The following is a 21,319-nucleotide window of genomic DNA, read 5'->3' as shown; positions in this document are numbered from 1 at the left end:
ACCAGCATCCCCTCCTTGCCGTCTGTTACCTTCCCCTTCTCCCATAAATTATGAAGATGAAGACTTTATTGCAAGTTAAAAATGGCCGTAGTTTATTACAGCTGTAGTATGTCCTCTATATAAATATTAATCACACGATTCGATTAAATGTATAAAGAAACGAGGAATTTATTCCATATCCAAGCGATAAGGTAAAACACCGAGCCCAGAAACAGAAAGACCTTTGTTGGCTCCAAGGATTCCAGGTATCTCGCACCAAGAATTCTCAGAACCCCTGGTGACTCTCTTCCTTCCCATAATAACCATGGAATGCAATACCACATCGTATATTACATCACCTTCCCGCCATAACCAACAAAACCAACAAAATTAAAACAAATAATATGCAAAAAATACAATAAAATTGCTAAGACTTATAAACTATTTCTCAATACTAATACAATTCATAATCTTTAAACTTGGCTGGTAGTCTTACAGTTCTTGCACTTCCAGATTTGATCTTGTTTCGTTCAGTCAAATTATGTTCTTCCTGTTGTTGATCATCCAGGACTACAGAATCATTGTAGTTGACATCACTATCTGAATGTTGTTGAATATCCAAACACATTTTATCTCTAGAAACAGAAGCATTCCTTGAAAACATCTCACATTGTTCAGAACTTTTTTTACCTGAGTAACATCAGTGGTCAACATAGAATAATCTGTGTCCTTGTGAGTACATGTTTTAAAGTATATATCCACTTGACCATCTGTAATAGGAATAACTCTATTTCTATTCCACCATCCTTTCACTTGAATTAAAACAGCAGACTTACTAGTTCTGATCACTTGGACAGGACAAGTAAATCTAGATTCCCCCTTCATCACTCTATTAGGCTTCTTGATCAAAACCCAATCATTGATTTTGATATCTTGAACACCTTTTTTATCAAAGTACTGCTTCTGTCCTGTCTATGCGATACAACATCTCTAACATCTGAGTAAATAGGTGTCCGATTCTTTGTGATTGAAGAGGAAGACTCTAACCACCTAGGCACAAGCTTGGTCCTGACATCCCTACCACGTAAACTATTAAACGGAGAGATCCCAGTAGTGGAATGAGGAGTCGTCAAGTAGGCCCACAACTTCTCTTCCAGACATTTCTGCACATCCAAACTGGCTGAAAGAGCAGTTTGAACACCTTCTTCAATGAAACGGTTTGCTCTTTCAACAAGTCCATTGGAAGATGGACTATATAAGGCTACTTTAAAATGTTTGATATCCAATTTCACTAAAAATTCATTCATTTCTCTTGACACAAAATGCATTCTGTTATCGGTGACAATACATTGAGTCCCCTCAAGGCGGAAATCCTTCCTTAAAAACTCAATTGCAGACTTGGAGTTAGATGCGTCTACAAAATCATTTAGGAAAGTAATCCACTAACACAATTATAAATCTTTGATGTCTAGGTAGCAAGTCAAACTCTCCCATGAAATCCATAGCCACCTTAACCCAGGAACCTTCCGGAAGGGGTACCGGAAAAAGGGGCTTATCACATGTTTTCCAGTGTTTATCAGACACAATACACTGTGGACAATTCTGGACCTGTGACGAAATACATTTATCGATTCCTGGCCACCAAAAATATTGTTTTAGTTTTTTGCAGGTAGCAGATATACCTAAATGACCAGTATGTGCCATTATCATGATTATTCTCGTAAACTAGTTGGTGGAACAAACAGTCATTCTCTAAGGCATATTTGATTCTCACATGACAATTCTGCTGACACTTGTGCAAAACATCTCAATTCTTGTGACAACAGTTTCTCAGAGGGACAACCTGCTTTTAGAAAATGGAAACCTTTCTGTTGTGTTTCATCTTGCTGTGTAGCTAAAAGCCATTCATCTTCCGTGATCACACCTTCACAAACAGAAACAGCATCAATGGCCGCAACTACACAATCTTCTACACAATTTTCCAGATCACTTGTTTTAGATAATGCCAAGTGGGACAAGCAATCTGCACGATAGGTCTTACCTCCCTGCACATATTTGTTTGTAAGATTATACTCTTGCAGTTTTGATAATTAGCTAACTAATCATGAAGAAGCTTTACCTAGACCGTTACCACTTAACAGAAAAACAAGTGGTTTTGATAAGTAAACAATTGGACTACAGTACCCCACACATAAGTTTTACATTTTTCCACCGCCCATGCACAAGCCAAAGCTTCCCTTTCAATAGTATTATAGTTCATTTTAGTTTGTGAGAGTGCTCTAGAGGCAAAGGCTACAGTTCTTTCCACGCCATCTACCCACAGACCAAAAACTGCTCCCAAGCCTTTTAAGCTAGCATCCACAGAAATGAATGATTTCCCCGAAGGATCATATGATTGTGGTGCAGGAGCTTTGATAACTAAGCTTTTTATATCTTCAAATATTTGATTAATTTCATCTGACCATATAAATTTAGTACCTTTCTTTAAAAGTGAGCTTAAAGGTTGCACCTGAAGAGCATAACCAGGTACAAAACAGGCATAGTATTCGCATAAACGTAAGAAAGATCTTAAGGTATCTTTGTCAGTGGGAGGAGAAGCTCTTCTAATCGCCTCTACATTACATTCTTTGGGTCTTATACCAGAACTAGAAATGTTCTGTCCAAGATATTCAACCTGTTGTACCAAAAAATTGCATTTGTCAATTTTCACCGTCATTCCCCTTTTTTCTAAAGTATTGAAAACTCTTCACAACACAATCATATGTTCCTCCTTGGTTTTGGTGTGCACCAAAATATCATCCTGAAATGCTTGGACATGAGATTCATGTTTAAATAAGTTATCCATCAACTTTTGAAATACACTTGCAGCTGATGCAAGACCAAATGGAAGCTTCAAGTATTTATATGCACCATAGGGTGTTACAAAAGTTGTTAAGGATTGTGATTTCTGCTGAAGAGCAATTTGGTTATAGGCTGCATGTAGATCAATGGTAAAAAAATACTTAGAATCCCCAATATTAGCCACCATTTCCTGTATACGGAGTGAAGGATGACAGTCTACTAAAATATTCTGATTGAGTGATCTTAGGTCAACACATAATCTCAAATCACCAGATCGTTTCTTGGTAATCACAATCGGAGAAACCCATTCTGAAGAGTCCGTACTAGTAATCACACCCTCAGAAACAAGTCTCTTTAACACATTTTTTAAATCATCCCTAACTCTCATGAGAACCTGTTTCACTTTATGAATTACAGGTTTGAAATTCTCTTTTATTTTTATTTCGTGTTCAAAACCTCTTACAGTGCCAATGGTGTTAGAGAATACTTTTGGAAAAGTTTGTTTCATCAATTGTGTAATGTCACCAGCACTCTGTAAATGTAAAATAGGTACTTCCCCCAAAGCTATAGGTTCCGTGTGACCTGGACGTATATAAATTCCTAATTTAGCTAAATCTTTCCATCCAACAATATTGCGTCCCTTCACAGTTACATAGACCTTAGTATAAATCTGTCTACCAAGACATTGGAGATGTGATGGAAAATAGCCAAATAAATCCATATCCTGTTCCCCAAATGCTTTGGGATTTATGTCCGCTGGAATCAGTTGAGTACTTTATGGCCATAAAGCAAAAAATTTGGAATCTGCTATTAAAGTGACTGGGGCACCTGAATCTGCCATGACCAGAATGTCTTTACGATCAATTGCTGCTTTGCAAAATGGTCCTTTAATTCTCCCATCACTGTGATTACTTTCTGTATCATCACCTAAAGTTAAAAGTACATTGGAGAACTTCTGAGTGCACTCTTGAAGACCATAAGACTATTCCATTAGATTGACAGTGTGAATCTTGACTTTATTGGATGAACTCTTGCCTCCTCTACAAACTGCATGAAAATGACCAACTTTCTTGCATTGAATACACGTTTTCCCAATTGCTGGACACATCAAGTAATTACCTATGTGATATTTTGAACAGCATCTGTTAAAAAATGTCTGTGCTCCTCCTCTTGATACTGGTTTCGGTCTACTAAATGCACAAATTTGAGGTTCCTCATTAATGTAGTTGACTGGAGTTGAACTTGTTGAGAAAGTGCCCTGATCATTGTTGTGATTTGCCATAACCTGCGTGGCTAAAATGGACCTTTCAATACTCTTGGCAATATCAATAGTTTCTAACTGTGTGGCATTTCTACAGGCTTTTCTTGCACCTTTTTCGAGTAACAGTTGAACACGAACTGATCCCTGATGTATATGTCTACATTATTCTCAAATTCACATTTTCAAGCTAAAACTCTCAAGGTCGCAATAAAATCCTCTACTGATTCATCACTTGCCTGTTTGCATTTTTAAAAATTTTACCTTTCAAGTAGTACGCTAGTGTCTACAGTATATTGCTTAAACATACGTTCTTTTGCCTCAATAAAAATATTCCAGGATGCATTTTCTACACTAGGCTCAGGGACCACCGGTAAATTATCAAACACTTTTTGACCAGCTACTCCCAAGTGATTAAATAACATTGCCTTTTTCCTGGAAGGTGGAAAACTTTTTGCGTCAATAGCATTGATATCGTTTTCAAAAATACGAAGCCAGTCTCTCCACTTAATATCTGGTTTTCCAGGTTTTTGTAAAAATGGAGGCGGTTGCACCACTCCTTGTAAGTATGCCATCTTAAAAAATAAATGCCCCCAAAAAAAAACACTTACATCGAGCAAGACACTTTTGTACTAAGAAGAGTGACAAAATTACTTCTAAAATGACCACTAGGTGACGACAGGGTGCGTCGGTAGGTTGCTTTCCTTATTCTAGGTGTAAAACAGATGATTCCATTACAATTGGTTGCCATATGATGGCTGCCGTATGACGACAACAACGTAAGTACGTTAATCACTCAAGAAATCATGAAAGAGGCACCAGCGCCCGACTAGTGAAAAGGAAATCCTAGCGCGCGTGAAGAACAGCCATTGAAAAAGTAAGTTCACAGTCAGCCATACAGTGAAATATTGCTTTGTGATAGTCGGGTTGCACTCCAGCTATAATCCACTGGAATGACAAAAACAGAAGCTAAAGAATGTAGCTTCAAAACAATTCTGGTACGCGTGAAGAATTGCCGTCAAGCAGTAAATGAGAAAGCCAGGGTACACAGCAGCAGTTAGCACAAACAAATAGGGGAAAAACTCACCACTGCTGGCGGGAGTCTGTAGTCGGAAGTTGATAATTTCCCACTCAGCATTAAAGTCTTTGGTAAGAAAGCCCAACGGTCAAACGAAATCTCGTTGGTGAGCTCGCCGAACCTAACAAACAGTACCCCACTCCTGGTACCAAAATGTAATATGTCCTCGATATATAAGTATTAATCACACCATCCGATGAAATGTATAAAGGAACGAGGACTTTATTCCGCATCCAAGTGATAAGGTAAAACACTGAGCCCACAAACAGAAAGACCTCCGTTGGCTCCGAGGATTCCAGGTTTCTTGCACCAAGAATTCTCAGAACCCCCGGTGACTCTCTTCATTCCCATAGTAATACCCCATAATATATTACAACAGCTTTGCATTATATGTTCATAAAAAGCATTGCAACATGTTGTTTACATATGCTCCATGTCAACACATTTGCCTGACTATCCTGAAGACCTTGGGTTCCTGTTTCGTTATGTTGTCAGAAGCCTTTTTGCACAGCCTTTTTGTGTACTGACCCACTGGGTTTTCAGCGCATGCTGGTGGCTCGGCTTCCCTTGCTAGCAAGTCTCTGTGGGTGCCCCCTGGCCTCGTCTGGGCTGCAAGTGCTGTGTCTGCCCGCTGCTGCCCCCTTTCTCTGGTAATTGCCTGCAACCCATGCCCCTGTCTTTAGGCATTCCAAGGACACTTTCAGAGTGACATTTCTTCTTAGGCTATTGTGGTTTTATGGTCTGTCTGTGCATCCCTTCTGTCTGCTCAAGAAACCCACTCACATCCGGATGAGGCTGCGATGTCCGCTGCTGTGGTGTAGGTGTGTGGGGCGATGGTCTGGGTCAATAATGTGATGAAGGGGGCATCCTGCCCTCCTTATGAACCTGGAGCCAACCCAGTCTTCTTCTCCTTATTGGTGGCTTTGAATAATGCCAACCAATAACCGGTGCTCCTTTTCTTGGGATTTTGCACCTCCCGCTACACTGGCCCCACCCTCAGGAGGCATTTGCCACAGGGCCCGCTGTGGTGTGGCTTTGCCTTCCCGACCCGCATACTGTCATTGCCCTGGCCGTGCCCAGCTGCATCCATTGAATGTCCTACGTGGTGGGAAAGAATTACTTGCTATAAGCACATCGGCTGCAGTACTTCTCTCACTCCTGGCCCTCCTAGAAGATCTGGTTTGGGGGCTTTGAAGTCCTGTGCCCTGCCATCAAACTTGACTTCCTGTATCTCGTGAGAGAACAACACACTATTTACACTGGAGCTGCAGAGCTCCTTGCCCTCCTGGAACAGCTGTGAGCTTTGAAGTCCTGTGGCCTGCCAGCAAGCCTGGTGGTATGCAACTCATCCAAACATCTTTGTAGACCCCATTGGGTGAGACTGAACAGAATTAACTGCAGATAGTAAAAAACAGAGTGGAGATAACCCTATCTTCGGTGAAAGATCGGAGGTGTGGCTGACACTTTTGGGGGTCATGTAGACATAGAGAATACAAAAGTGGAGTGAGGAGGCACCCCTGTTTTGCGGTACTTTGATATTCTGTTTCTAAGAACAGTCCTTGTGTACTCCCATCAGCCCTTTGCAACAAGTGAAGTAATGGAGTGCTAATGTTAATTTCAGGGGGCCTTGGGGGATCGCTAAGTTTGCTAGCTTTCGCCTGTGGGGGTGTGTCTTACAACTTATTTATAAGCTGTGAATAGCTCTATAAAGGCAGCATATTTCTGTTATTTCCTTATTCCCGCATACCTTTCCAGGCTGGACAGGACCACTATTATATAACGTACTGTCTACCAGTTGGCTCTAAACTCTGACTGCTCACATGGAAAAATTGAATGTTCAGTAGCCCACGTCTAGAATTGTTGAAAAATGCTTTTATTGAATATCTTTCCCACCACATCGAGAAATCCATTTGGTGGTAACTCGTAAGAGCATTTATAGCCCTGCTTTTATATATGGAGAGAACATTGCCAATGCATGAGTTAGTACTAATACCTATTGATTAGCAATGCCAAAGTGTGGGGGCAGCGGGGCAAGAAAATGGTCTCACTGATGGGGGTCCTTTTTCATCACTGGTATGGGAATCTGGACAGGTGCCACTGTGACTTTGCATATGAAAATAGCAATTTACTTTCCTGTCTGTGTTGTGAAGGCAGAGTAATTGGATACACCTTCGTTATCATGGACATAATGGGACAATATTAAATATGTGTTTGGGAGATACTCTGCTTACCTTGCTTGTAGCACAATGCTTGGAAAGATAAATGATCCATTTTTCTGGAGGGATTGCTATTATATGGTTTTTAACTTCGACTCACATTTCAGGGTACTAACCACCAAAACTACCTACATCATTGTCAGTGAGACCTTATGCAAGTAATAACTGCTTCCTTTTCATTGCTTCATTGTGCCTAGATCACCTCTTTCTCAAGCGACTGATTAACTTAGCTCTGCTTTTACCATATATCATGAACTGGTTGCGTATTAATCTCTGCTGTCAGGTTGTGATTACCCCAACTTTAAACTGGTTGTCTTGCACTTTGTGCCTAGTGGGGTAAAAGCTTTGTTGTTGTATCGTTTTCATAAAGTTATCATGAAGTTATCCATTCACATTTCAAATGTTAGAATTGTGTCATCCGCATTATTGTCCAGTAGGAAAAATACTTCAGTTCAGCATTTTGTGGAAAGATTTTTTTGAGGTTCCATTGAATCGGTTGACAGGGTTCAATTCTTGAACATCAACAATGCCTGCACCCAGATTCCAACTTAGTTCAAGGTCAGTCTGAGTCTTAAAAAGGAGTGGCTAGTGTTTTCTTGGCTAACGGCCGTACAAATCATTTGGACATTTTTGAAGCATAGCAGGAAACTCACAATGGTATCCTCAGGGAAGTGGCTGTACTGGTGGCAACATGCCCATCGGGACTTCGGCAGACAAGCTTTTCTGTCTGCTGAAGTCATAATCAACCCCAAACTTTTATATATTTATTGATAGCAATACCTCTAAGATGGAAAGGTTAGCAGCCCTAGTGGCCAGTACAGAGTTACTGGCTAGCACCCCAGCCTGGCTAACTTCTTAATGGGACTACCTAACTGAGTACTGTAAGGTATCAAATTATTCATGGCATTAAACCCACCCTGATGCCCAGGTCAACTTTATTGGTACCCTGGATTGCCAAATGCCACACATTGCAGGAAATCTGTCACCAGAGGGAAGGGACCTAGTAGCCAATTGACTAGTGACCACATGGTCCCCCTCAGGGGACTTTCCTGGGATAAATATGGTGCCCCTGGCACCCTGAACTTTAGATCGGAACTTGAACAAGGACAGAAGAAGGACTGCCTGCTGCCCCCATGACTGCACAAAGAGAGGCTGCAACCTTCTTGTTGACTGCACCCGCTGCACACTGGGCTAATGAAGATAGGACTGTGCTTGTGGCTCCAAAGTGAGGAAAAGTCATCCCTCAGCCCCAGAATAAAGCAGTGGCTCCAAAGATAATTTGGCTAATCCTCTGGAACTAGTTACAGGGACAAACGAGATGAAGAAGCCCAAACTAGCAAGGTGGCCACATCTGTAAACTCACTGCTTATTGCTGCTGGGGACCCCAAGAGACAGGTCCTTAACAGTGCCAAAACTTGCACCGGAGCCAGCTGGACCCAGGAGTGTTGTCATAGCCCAGAATGGTCACCCAAGAGGGACACTAGCTTCCACTAAAGGATTTCGCTCAAACTGCTGTGCATGGAGATAGGTAGCCCAACAGCAGCTGGCATTCTACTGTCTCGAAGAGGACTTTGTGGGACCGTGATCTCTATAGACAAAGTCCCCCTCACATCACCTGTGGACTGAGGAATCACCACGAAGGCACCCCTGTTAACTGTACTGCAGCCAGAGCATCTTTGAGTATCTTTTCATCCTGCATGCCCAACATTAGGACCACTCCATTAAAGTCTACAGCAGTCGTGCTGTAAAGTTTGGAACTAAGCTGGAAAAAGCTGTAATGGCCAGGTAACTGTCCACATTTACCTCATTGGCCCCATAGAATTTCATCCTGTTGGATTTGGTCGCCCCAGCCGGGCCTGAGTAGTCAAACCAACTTTTACAAACTTTAAAAAGTTTCCAAACTTTTTGTTGGCCAATGTTTGTATGCAGTTGAAATGAAAAGTTGGAAAATCTTTGACAATTCATATCTCTGTAACCCTCTGGTGGATTTTTCTCATCCTGGACTCTAAAGCTGCATAAAAATAGAGTCTGTTCTTATAAACTGGTGTCATGTTTCATTTGTGTTGTGTGGCTTCCTCATTTTGTTGTTTGGTACTGTTAAATGCTTTACACTAAGTTCCTTTGTGCAAACCTTGCTGCTCGAAAGCCATAGCTACCCACCAGGAATGAGCTTAAGGTTGTTCAAACGAGCCTGAGTGGACCCAAGACAGTTTCTGTGAGTGCATTCCAGGGTAAGGCTTTCCAGTCATACCACATAATGCACCTAAATGCTCACAAGAGTCACGTTGGTTGGGGACCTCGCAAAATCCAATCTGAGACACTGTTGGACCTGGCCCTCTTTGCAGGGTTGTCTCCAACCTTTTGCCTTCTTCCTCCTATTTTTTTACCTGTTTTTGTTGGCTTTAGGAATCTGGGCACTTTAACATTGTTAACCAGTGCTAAAGTGCATATGCTCTCTGTCTAAAAATACTGGTGATTGGTTTATCCACGATTGGCATATTTGATTTACTACTATGTGAGCCCAGGGCCTATAAATCAAATGCTACTAGTGGGCATACACCATTGATTGTGCCACCCACATGGGTAGCCCCCCATCTCAGACCTACCACTGCAGTGTCTCTGTGTGCAGTTTTAAACTGCCGTTTCGACCTGTTAAATGCACAAACGTGCCAGGCCCAAAACATACCTTTTACTACGTGCAAGTCACCCCTAAAGTAGGCCTAAAATAGGCACAAGGCAGCTCCATGGACTGGGTGCATTATATTTAAAAGGTAATACATGTACTGGTGTGTTTTACAAGTGAAATACTGCTAAATTCATTTTTCACTACTAGAAATGACTATTTCTCCCATAAGGTAACATTGAGATTGCCTTGAAATACCTTTTGAGTGTAATTTCCCATTGGGAGCAGATACACATGTGGAGTTTGAGGTCTCTGAACTCACAATTTAAAAATACATCTTTTGGTGAAGTTAGCTTTTAACTTGTAAGTTTGAAAATGCCACATTTAGAAAGTGGGCATTTTCTTGCTTAACCATTCTGTGCCTCTGCCTGTCTGTGGAATATACGTCTGGGTCAGGATGACAGTTGGGCTGAATTTACTCTAAACAGTCACACAAAGAGAGCCAATGTGTGCCCTGCATATCCTGATTGGTCTTACTGAGCTAGAATGGTGGTAGAAGCTGACACTTGCACCTGACTAGGGCTGTGCCTGTCCTTACACAAAGCAGTCTCCAACCCCTTGGAGTGTGTCTGGGGCCAGCAAAAGGCAGGATCTTATACGTACTGAACCTCTTACCCCACAAAGTTAGAATCCTTCTGGACTGAGGACATTCTGCCAGGAAGAAGAGCTGGATGCGGTAGGAGGGACTGCCACTCTGCCTGTTGGTTTGCTGTGCTGATCTGCTGCTTCCTGCTTCTGTCCTGGGAGTGAAAGGGCTGACCTTTGCTTTCCACTATTGCTTCCAATGGTTCTCCAAGGGCTTGGACTGAGCTTGCCTCCTGTTAAAAAGTCTCAAGGACATCAAAGACTTCATCTGCCAGCACCTGGGTTCATTTGACGAGAGTCCTGACTTGCCAAGTAGTGCCAAATCCAGTGCATGGGCCCTTGGGAGTGAGATTTGGTGCAACCAAGAAGAAACCAAGCACATCGACTACAGAGAGACTTCGGAACCAGCACCACTGCCTGCCTCCACACTGCTGCCTGCACTGAAGATGTGGTCCCCACTAAGTGCAACGACTGTGACCCATGCCGCAGGCCCAGTGCTGCAGAGTGCCTTAGAAGTCCCACCACAGTGTGAGCCCCAAGTGCTGTGTCACCGACGCCTGAGGCACCCGATTCTGACCCCGCCGCCTCACCTGTGGCCCCATGGTACCATGGTATGATTGTGACACAGCAAAGTTGATGCCTCATATATTGACCTGCTGGCTTCATCCACCCTACCTTGTCATAAAAAACCAATGCCTCACAGCCAACGCTGCATCACCTCCTCTGCAACAATAAGGAACCGACGCCTCACCTCCCCTACCTAGCAGTAAGGAACCAATGCCTCACCTCCTCTGTAGCAGTAAGGAACTGACGCCAGTCTGGCTCCAGCGATGCCTCACCTCCCTGACTCCAAGTAACATCTTTGTTTCCTCGTATTCCAAGGTACGGTATCCAGGTCTGTGCGACTCCATGACCGGCCAGCACTCTCTTGTGAGTGGCGTTGGACTGTTGGGAACGACTCCGTCAAGACTTCTTGATAGCTCTAGTTGGAGCTATTGTGTTTCTAAGAAGTTTACTAAGATTTAATGTTTGAAAATTTGTATCTTTAATGGTGTATGTTGGATTTTGGTCATTTTGGTCTTGTTTTACTCAGATAAATATTGGCTATTTTTCTAAACAGGTGTGGAGTACTTTTTGGTGTTTTTGCTGTGCTACTGTATGGGTGTACAAATACTTTACACATTGCTTCAGAGATAAGCCTGACTGCTCATGCCAAGCTGTCAAGGGGGCGATTAGGGGATTTGCAGAAAATAAAAATACAATATCTCCGTGTGCTTGATGTGCAGAGCCTCTAGTGACTTGCCATTTTTTATCTGAAGTTTTCTCTTTTCGAATGTCTCTTGCAAACAAATTCTAGCTGCCTCTGAGTTGGATAGAAAAACTGCATTTTGATACATTGACCTTAGCCCAGCTGCATTCTAAAAGAGAATCACTAAAATTTGGTAAACTAGAGGGGTGCCTCTTACAGGGATGCAATCCTATGTTGCATGCTATGAAGCCCTAACCATGTTGGTAGCTTGTCTATATTTGAATCCCCGGATGGAAATCCTGAAGGCAGTGATAGATGTATCACTCTGTCACCAGAGTCTGATTGGATCACAATGGAACGTGTCTCCATGATTAGGTCCTCTGATATTACAAAATTCCCTGGGCACTGTGAGCCCCATGACCCTGAAGTTACTACAGTGATTGTGGAGGTGTCCGCATGTGAAGACACAGCAATTGCAATAATATCAATTCCTGTGATAGAAATTGTCATACTTAAGTACTTCATTATTGTAACAGCAACAAAACCTGACCAAGGTCCTGATTATGGATGTAAGGGTTCTTCATGAAAATCTTTATTTGATTGTGAATACAATCATAAAAGAGCATACAAAAACATAGATACATTCATATATCACATTTAAGAAAATTTGAAAGAATAAAAACAACAGCATTAAGACAGCAAATAAAGCTCTGAAGCCAACAAAATGAGTCCAGCTTGGAGCGCCTTGATGTTACAGCAGCATGCAAGAAACCTAAGACAGCAGAAATAATGTGTAGAGCTTTCAAAAGTGGAAGAAGGAATCACTTCCTGGGGACACTAAAATATTCACACAGCAATATGAAAATGTAGGGTATCCTGTGAAGACACATTGTCGCAGCCACAGGGTCCTAAGGTGCCTGGACATGACCAGCCTCTAGGGGAAGCTAAGAGGTAATGTAACAAATTAAATCTAAATTGAGCCACCACAAATCTGTCCCTTTCATTGGATAACTGGGAAAGGTATGGCTCCATACCCTGGGCAGATACCCAACTTCAAATTCCCTGTGCAACTGATTACCCCAGATCAACCTCCTTCCACCGAGCAACCTGACCAGCAGGTTGGGGGCACAAAAAACCCCTAGAGTAACTAGAACAGATTTTGATTCAGAAACAGCAGACTGTCGTCTGTGGTTACACCTCGGGATGGTGGTGGGGCTTGTAACAGTGTCCTCATGAAGCACAACCACACCATAAACCTGTATATTTCCAGTCGTCATTGTACACAGATCAAGAGATGTAATTGGCATCTCCACAAGGTTAATTGCATCCCTAGTCATAGACATATCACTCAGCAAGTTCTGTCTCTTTTGATACAACACTCACTGCCCGTGAAAGAAAGCCCTCGATAGTCACTCCCAAGGGGCAGACTAAGGGGACTGTGAATAGAGGCGCCCGCCTTTCTCTTGCCCATCTAGAAAAAATTTGGGACAGAAAGATCAGGACATTGCCAGAGTCATTTTACATTAGCAAGATTGCGACTATTCCTCCATAAAGAGGTTGTTGCATTTGTCCAACAAGCTAGAGATAGATATCCAATAAGCTGCTTATGCTCCTGAGTTGGGAAACACCACTCCTCTTTGAGACGAGACAACCAAACAGTCAAGATAGAATGGCTTCAGGAAGAGTCAAAAGCCTCCCCTCTACTCCAAGAGAAAATGTCTGAAACAATTAAATGAGTCTTGAAAGGGTTGCAACCACCATTGCAGCAGGTAATGGCATCCAAGTACCCGGGTAAGAGCACCAGATCACATTGAACCAATGATTCCTACAATATCATGCTAACGGCTAAATAGGGGTGGCCCCGGCCCAGTTCTTCCTGGGGCTGATGGGTGCAGGACATGCCTGCCCTTGGCCCAGTCTTTGCCCAGGTGTGGCTCACGCTGCGGGGAAGCAGGGAGCGCATTTCAACATGTGGCTGGCTCTGCCCCCTTACAGCTGCACTTTGCAGACACACCTCCTGGCGTGCTTGGTGCTGGGAAATGGAGTCCCCTAAAGCAAGTGAGGACCCTAGGGCACTGGTCACCTCTAAAATTGTTGGTTAATGTCCCGCACTGAGGGAAAGCAGGGAGCGCTTTCCAGCGCGTTGATGGCCCCACCCCTTTACAGCTGCACTCTGGAGACACACCTCCTGGCACGTTTTGTGGTGGGAAATGGAGTCCCCTAAAACAAGTGAGGGCTCAGGGGCACTGGTCAGCCCTGAAACCATTGGTTTATGTCCTAAGTTTAGAGTTTATTTAACACACGTTATAAATAACAATACCACAGAGTGCAATATTTATTGGGTGCAATAAATAACACCTATCGCGAGTTTTTGAGGAATAAAGTGCGGATTTTGTTGGTTAATGCACCAAAATCCGCACAGTACAATAAATATCGTACAATTATCAGTTGTGTTAAATGCATCCAACCTCGCAATTCTGGCCCGTGCGTAACCAGAGATTTATGCACAGGTCGGAATTTACCAGCCCACTCTCAATCAGGGCCCAAATCTCAGCCCTGGCATTGGTGTAAGGGTATTTTTTTAGGGTGGATACCAGTTTCAGGTTGCTGGAGGTCTAGTATTTCAAGTGTCTCTGATTTTCAAAGAGGTTCAGGGCTTGTGATCTTTTGAGTGGAAACCAGTTCTTGCTGAAGAGATGCACAAACTCTATTGTCGATAAATAGCAGGGGACCATTTTAGGAGACAAAAAGGTGCAGAAAATTTCAGATTTTCAAATGGCCTTTTAGGTATGAGCTACAAGCATTTCATAAACTCTGGTGTTTGCTTGGTGATACAATTCTGAAGCAGAAGGATTTAATCTTAGAAGGAATGTTACATTTGAGATTGGTTTTTCAAGTATGATGTAGTCTGGAAAATGTATTTAAGCTGAAGATTGCTGGAATATTGTATCTTCAAATAAGTCATTTTCTATTGATGCTCACAATTCGATTTTTTGTGCTTCTTAATCTTCCTTCTTTTTGAAGGCCCTTACTTTGCTCCAAGATTTCAGGTGGCTTCTTTTGCGCTTTTTCGTTTGAAGATTAGATAAAAGGACACTCACCAGCATGATCCGGGGGAGGAGGGATGGATCAATATTGCTTAGAACCATCCGTAACTACATTCTGACTCTTTTTTCCCAAAAGGTTGTTTACTGTGACTTTTGGAAATGGTTAACCTGCCTGAGAAGCCAGGTGTATTCTAACACTATTATAATACTATAGGCCTCCTTTACGAGGCCTTTGCAAGTCACTTTTAGCCATGCTCCGGTGGCGAAATGCTCTGCGCCATATTACAAGGTGGCGTTAAGCCACTTGTTGTGGCTTAACGCTGCTTTGTGAATACAGCTCCTTTACATGCATCACTTAGCGTGAAAGGAGCTTGCAATGGGTGTTCCAGTGGGCGTCCACCACAACACCCATAGCATTTTGACGCTGCCCTAGATTTACCATAAATCGGAAACCTGAGGCAGTGCCAAAAACTAACGCCACTGCAGGGGTGGGGTTAGCATGGAGCAACAAGAAGAAATACTTTTATTTCACCTCATGCTTGCTTTTTCTCTGTGTACTGCATTCTGCAGCACACATAGAAAGAGCAAAACAACATGAACGATTGTTTATGTGCAGGAAGATGTTCCCTCCTGCACATAAACAATCATAAAATAATTAAGATTTGCTACTAAATAACAAATCGCCATTATTGATTGTTTCTGTGAGGGAAGGGACGCCTTCCTGCACATAAACAATCATTCCCTCAAAGCAGGCACCCTTGCACTACCTTGCATGGGTGTCTGCGTTGGTGCTAGGCAGCTAAATTTAGCGCCAGCACTAGGGAGAACACGGGGTTGTGCCGTATTGTCTTAAATATGGCTCATCCCTGTGTTTCTGCAGTGAGACAGCATGGGGCTGCCAAATTTTGCACAGCGCTGAGCCACTTTCTAGTAAATTAGGCCGTATGTTTGTTCGGGGTGGCACAGAAGAAAGAGTGAGAAGAGAGGCCAGGAGTGATCACCCTGACTCATGTAAGCAACACTTCGGTATCTGCACTATATTGTGGGAGGACTGTTGCAGATGTTGCACTGTGATCTGGATGTTTTGTCAGGGTCTCCAGGAAAGAGAATAGTACTCCAGGGATGTGATCCAGTTGAGCATTGACTCTAAGAGCTTCAGAGTGGAACTTAGAAATCTCAAGAGAGCCTGTAGCATTTCTGAGAGATGACTTTAGTCATTGTGGAGGGTGGGGGAACCTTCTAGAGGTAAATCAGGGATGACTGAGAGTTCAAAGATTAAAGTCAGTTTGTTGCAAAGAGTACTGTTAAAAAAAATCAAAAGTTCCTTTGGTAACTGGATTGGTGGGTGAGGAGGGAAATTGATCAAACTTTCCCCAGTGCCTGGGAGCATAAACTCTTCTGTAGGAAATTTGGGGCATGGGGATCTGGCAGGATCACATTGCACACTCAAGATGATATTTGCCTGTGACTGTGCTTCTTTGGTTTCTGCTCCAGTGTAAACAGTATTAAAGACGGAATGGGGATAAGCTGATAAAAATTGGGCTTTCTTGGCAACCTTTGGAAAAAAAATGAAATTGGGAGGAGATAATCATGGAGCCCTATGTGCAATGACTTCCTCCAGTGAGCCTTCTTTTTAGTGGATGGCCCTAAGCCTCTGCATAAAGTTCTTCCAGAACAGTTGTCCAATTGTCATTATTGATTCTTAGTCAATACAGTATGTATAGAGTGAACATTTCTGTCTTTTTGGGGGCACCTGTAAGTCAAATAGGACAATAGAAATCAACTGAGGGATATTAGTTGCACAGAAGAGGACTAAAATTAGTTTGTCATCTGGCCTTTTCAAGACTCCAGCATATGGAAATGAAGTTAATAACGCTAAAAAGTGAAGAACTGTTTGCCCAACTCACCACCCTCTCCATTTATCACCAATCTGCAGCACCAACGCTGCCACATGCTTACCCCAGGGCCACCAGTCCTGAGGGAGAGCCCTCTTACTTCTTACTTCAATTTAAACGGGGGTGCCCCGTCCCCTGCCAAGTGGGGGGTCATGGAAAGCTGCCACTGACCCCTTCTGCTTAACTTTTATCAAACAGTGGGTGCAGATGCAAGCCCCTGATGCATAACAATAGTTTTTGTTCAGGGTGTGCTATCCTTTGTGATATCCTCAATGCAAGGCATGACGAGCACCCCAGAGCTGCCTCCAATACCTACATTAGGCCCATAAATGGGAATCATGTGCAAGTCTGAAAAGGATGATGGCACTGTTTGCCTCACAACCACCTGGGCTCCCTAACTGAGGGGCATAGCTCATTGCAGCATGGATATCTCTGCAAGGCTGCCTCTGTGGGTGTGGCACACTGATTGTGACGAAGGAGGAGTATTGATACAATATATCATACACAGCATCCCAACAGCATTCCATTGTCAGTCAATAGGTCTCTGTAAATATCATAAAAATAAGTACATTTTGCTTCATGCTGAGCCTTAAAACACCATGGCGCCTCCTCTGATTGCCCCTTCAGAAAACCCTGTCATCAAAAGCAGGATGCACGAATAAAATAATCTTCTAATTTACTGAGCTTCTACAGCACATGGGATTCACAATTTGTGAGCTGAGAAACTTCTCTGACACTTTATCTGTCCTACAGTCAGCAGCAAGGATGAGGGAGCACGTCAGGAGACATCAGGTGGTAGGTCAGCCTGACAATTACTGCAGAATCCAGGCCAGTTTTGTGCAGGAGTAGGCTGAACAGAGAGTCAGGGCCCTAGGGGAGGAAGAATCTGCCTGTGGGGTTTCATGACATACTTCATGAACTATTCACCCAAGTGATGGTTTCTTCTTGTCTTTTTTCATTGTAAGAGAAAATAGGGGCTTACCCCATAGTCACAAGGCCACCCTGCACTTCAGTTTATCCATGAATGATGTCAAGAGTCTTCTTAAAAGTGGCACAAGTAGGAAGAAAAACACTACGGCGAAAACACTTCCTTTGTCAAGGATCACAGGCAACAACCTGGGCTTTTCAACTGGGTGATGATGTGGGTCTCTTGCTCCCTCTGCCACTGAAACCAACCTGCACCTGTCTGAAGAGTCCCAATCAGGGAGAAACCAGTCTTGGGTTGCTTGTGTTCCAGTTTAAAGAGGACGTGGCTCGGCAGTTTGAGCTGGACTCTTTCTATTTGAGCAGGGTCAAGACTGGTTTGCACATGTCTGGGTCCACACTGAAGTGACATTGTGGACATAAGAGTGACGGGTTGAAGTACTACCCCAAGCGATTGCCAGTGGTTAGACTTATTGCAAGTAGCCTCCCATCACCTTTTGTGTGCTTGATGTAAAACCTTAAGTGGCAAAGGATATGCCCAGATGTGGGTCCCTTGCTCACTGTACCACTGGAACCAAGCTGCATCCGAATGAAGATCCCAATCCGGGTGAAACTGGTCTTGGTCTGCTTGGGTTCTGGTTCAAGGAGGACCTGGCTTGGCAGTATGGGCTGGAATGGTCCTACTGGGGCAGGGTCAAGACTAATTTGCACATGGCTGGGTCCAAACTGAGGTGCAATGGTGGACAAAAGAAAGAAGGATTGGAGTGCTACTCCATGTGATTGCCAGTTGGTAGAATTATTGCAAGCAGCCTCCCATCACCTTTTGGGTGTTTGATGTAATGCCCTAGATAATTAAGTGTATGCCTAGATGTGAGTTCCTTGCTTACTGTGCCACTGGAACCAAGCTGCACCCAACTTAACTTGGGTTGATTGTGTTCCGGTTTAGGGAGGGCCTGGATTGGCAGATCAGGCTGGACTGTTCCTATTGGAACAGGGTCAAGACTGATTTGCATATGGCTGGGACCTTACTAAGGTGATATTGCTGGCCAAAGAATGATGGATCGGAGTGCTATTTTGAGCAATTGCCAGATGCTAGAATTCTTCCAAGCTGCCTCCCATCACCTTTTGTGTGATAAATGCTGTTACCCACTGCGCAAGAGCACCAACTCTTGCAGTTGTCTGACCCATTGTCCCATGATGTATGCTGGGATGAATGCAAGCAAAATGTAAACATACCAGTGGAAGACGAGGGCTGACCCCAAGCCCCCGTTTGTATCTATGTATGTATTTTTACTTATAAATTGTTTTACCTAAATGGTGTCAGTGAGTAGCAAATGCTGTCCCTAGTCTAGACCTAAAAGGAGGCCTTAAAATTTAATCTCAACATACCAGAGGTTGCTTCTAAAGGTAAGAGCAATACTCCAGGTGAGGCATTACACACTTGTTACAACAATTCAGATGAAACCTTAAAGCTGTTACTTTATCCTTTGCAGTGCGTATGTTACAAGAATATCTTGGCTAAAACACAGGGTGGTAAAGATATAGGGCCTGATTAAGAGTTTGACAGACATGATACTTTGCCATTAACATGAAGGAGAACCCTGTCCACCAAACCTTCAGTATGCCTGTTGTATTTTGATTCAGGCAGACCTCCAGTTTCCCGACAGTGGTGCCCTGCTGGCAATACCATTGGAAAACTTACTCCAACGGCCAAATGGACTAAAGGCATCAGACCATCCACCCTCTTTAGAGTGGATAGTCTGATATCCTTTACTTATGTCTGTCGCCACCCAGTGAAACCTGGTGGTCATGAACAGGAAAAAAACTATTGACCCCCCCACCTTGGAAGAAAAACAAAAGGAAGCAAATTAGTATATGGTTCCAAAACATCAGCGGCAAACAAACTGAAATTGACAAAATTGAGCTTTGCACTGGGACTCCAAGAAAGGCCTCACATTTACAAAACAAAATTAAATAAAAAAAATTATGGAAAAATGTACCTGCCTGCTCTGTCCCAACGTCATTATCCTACTTCTGACATCAGGTTTTATGCCTTTTACTGTGCTGTAGTTAATTTTCTCTCAGCAGTCAAATAACTCAGTTGTTTTCTTTGCACATTACGTGGTTATCATATACATAGGAAACATAAAAATATATGTGGATCTATTAGATATGCAATTTTGCCTAATTCTGAATGAAATACAACTTAACCTGAACAGCAACGCTTCACGAATGTATTTAACCTGTTTCTTTGCACTGCTTTTCTCTCCGTTAGCCACTAAACCTCAACCTGAGACTCCAGGCCTTCAATGCCTCACAGGGAATGGACAATCATATGTAGGCAGTATAGCTGTGACCGTCTCTGGAAAAGCATGCCAAGCGTGGAGCGCTCAAAGCCCGCACGTGCATAGTCGGACACCTGAAAACTATCCCTGCAAGTAAGAAACGCAATCTCCCTTTTTCATGTTAACTAAGATTGTGTTTAGTCTTGAATAAAACGCATTTCAAGTCTGATATGGAACACTGAACTTTCTCGGCCATAACCACCATGCAGAAAATTAATTGTGGGAACACTTCATACACTATTTGTCTCAATGCTTAAATGTGCTTAACCAATGAGATTTTCAAATCATATAGAAATCTGATCATATTGGCAAATCAACACGTGAATTGTACAGCTCATTAATTGGTAATGGGTACATCAAATATTTTACTTTATTTTATTAATCGTGACATGGTGATTTAAAGGCTTTACATGACAAAAAGTGAAAATAACAGCAGAAAGAAAAAATATATAAAAGGAAGCATGTGTGCAGTCACGGGACTCTTTTAAAAAGCTATTATACTATTAGTACCATCCAAATGCCTGGCGAAAAGTTGAGAGGGCGGGTAAAACCAACAGAAGTCAGTTGATAGTAACTACTATGCCAGCTAATTGTGCATACAAATAGGGGACGCCAGTGCCAATTGGTCTGTTTCAGCATTGTCCGTCATAATGCAATAATGGGTGTGGTTAAAGTAGCAGTGATTGGAAAGTGCAGCACAGCATACAGTGGGCCACTGTGCAGCTGATCGCTCTCACAGATAGTGGGCACCAGTGCCATTGGTCTAGTTCGGCATTGTCCATGGCAGTGCAACACCGCGTGTCGTTAAAGTGACAGTGCTTAGAAAGTGCAGCAAAGCTTGCACAATGGCCACTGTTGTACCTCTTAGTTCAGTCGTAAAGTTCACCCATGTTACATTACAGCAGTTATTCATTTTCCTGCAGAGACCTTAAAATGATACAGGAAGTTAAAGAGGCGGTGCGTGGACTGTGCAGCAAGACGTACGTAATTGCCACTGCTAAAGCTCTTGGACCGATGGCGTGCGATCAAATGACATTACGGTGTTTGTTCGTTTGCCCTCAGGATGATATTATTTTACAACACGTTGTCTAGATCACTCTGTGGAGTAAACATGCTGAACACTTAAGATTACATTTTTGTCCCCTCGTTCTCAATATTTTTATCGACTACGATATTCCATCGGGCTTTTGGGGTTCATCTTGATTTTTATTGAAGGCAG

At 43.0% G+C, this 21,319-nt stretch overlaps 1 protein-coding gene across 1 annotated transcript in view; it reads left to right on the top strand.

The window, feature by feature from the left end:
• PLG (plasminogen) overlaps positions 1-21,319 on the top strand; it is a 387,567-nt gene that overhangs the window by 172,305 nt on the left and 193,943 nt on the right. Inside the window, exon 8 of the mRNA XM_069234491.1 lies at positions 20,031-20,193. Coding sequence (XP_069090592.1) covers positions 20,031-20,193 — 163 coding nt within the window. The remainder of the gene's footprint in view (positions 1-20,030; positions 20,194-21,319) is intronic.

Source organism: Pleurodeles waltl, chromosome 5 (assembly GCF_031143425.1).
Source record: "Pleurodeles waltl isolate 20211129_DDA chromosome 5, aPleWal1.hap1.20221129, whole genome shotgun sequence".
NCBI lineage: Eukaryota > Metazoa > Chordata > Amphibia > Caudata > Salamandridae > Pleurodeles > Pleurodeles waltl.
This window is presented reverse-complemented; position numbering and strand designations above follow the sequence as displayed.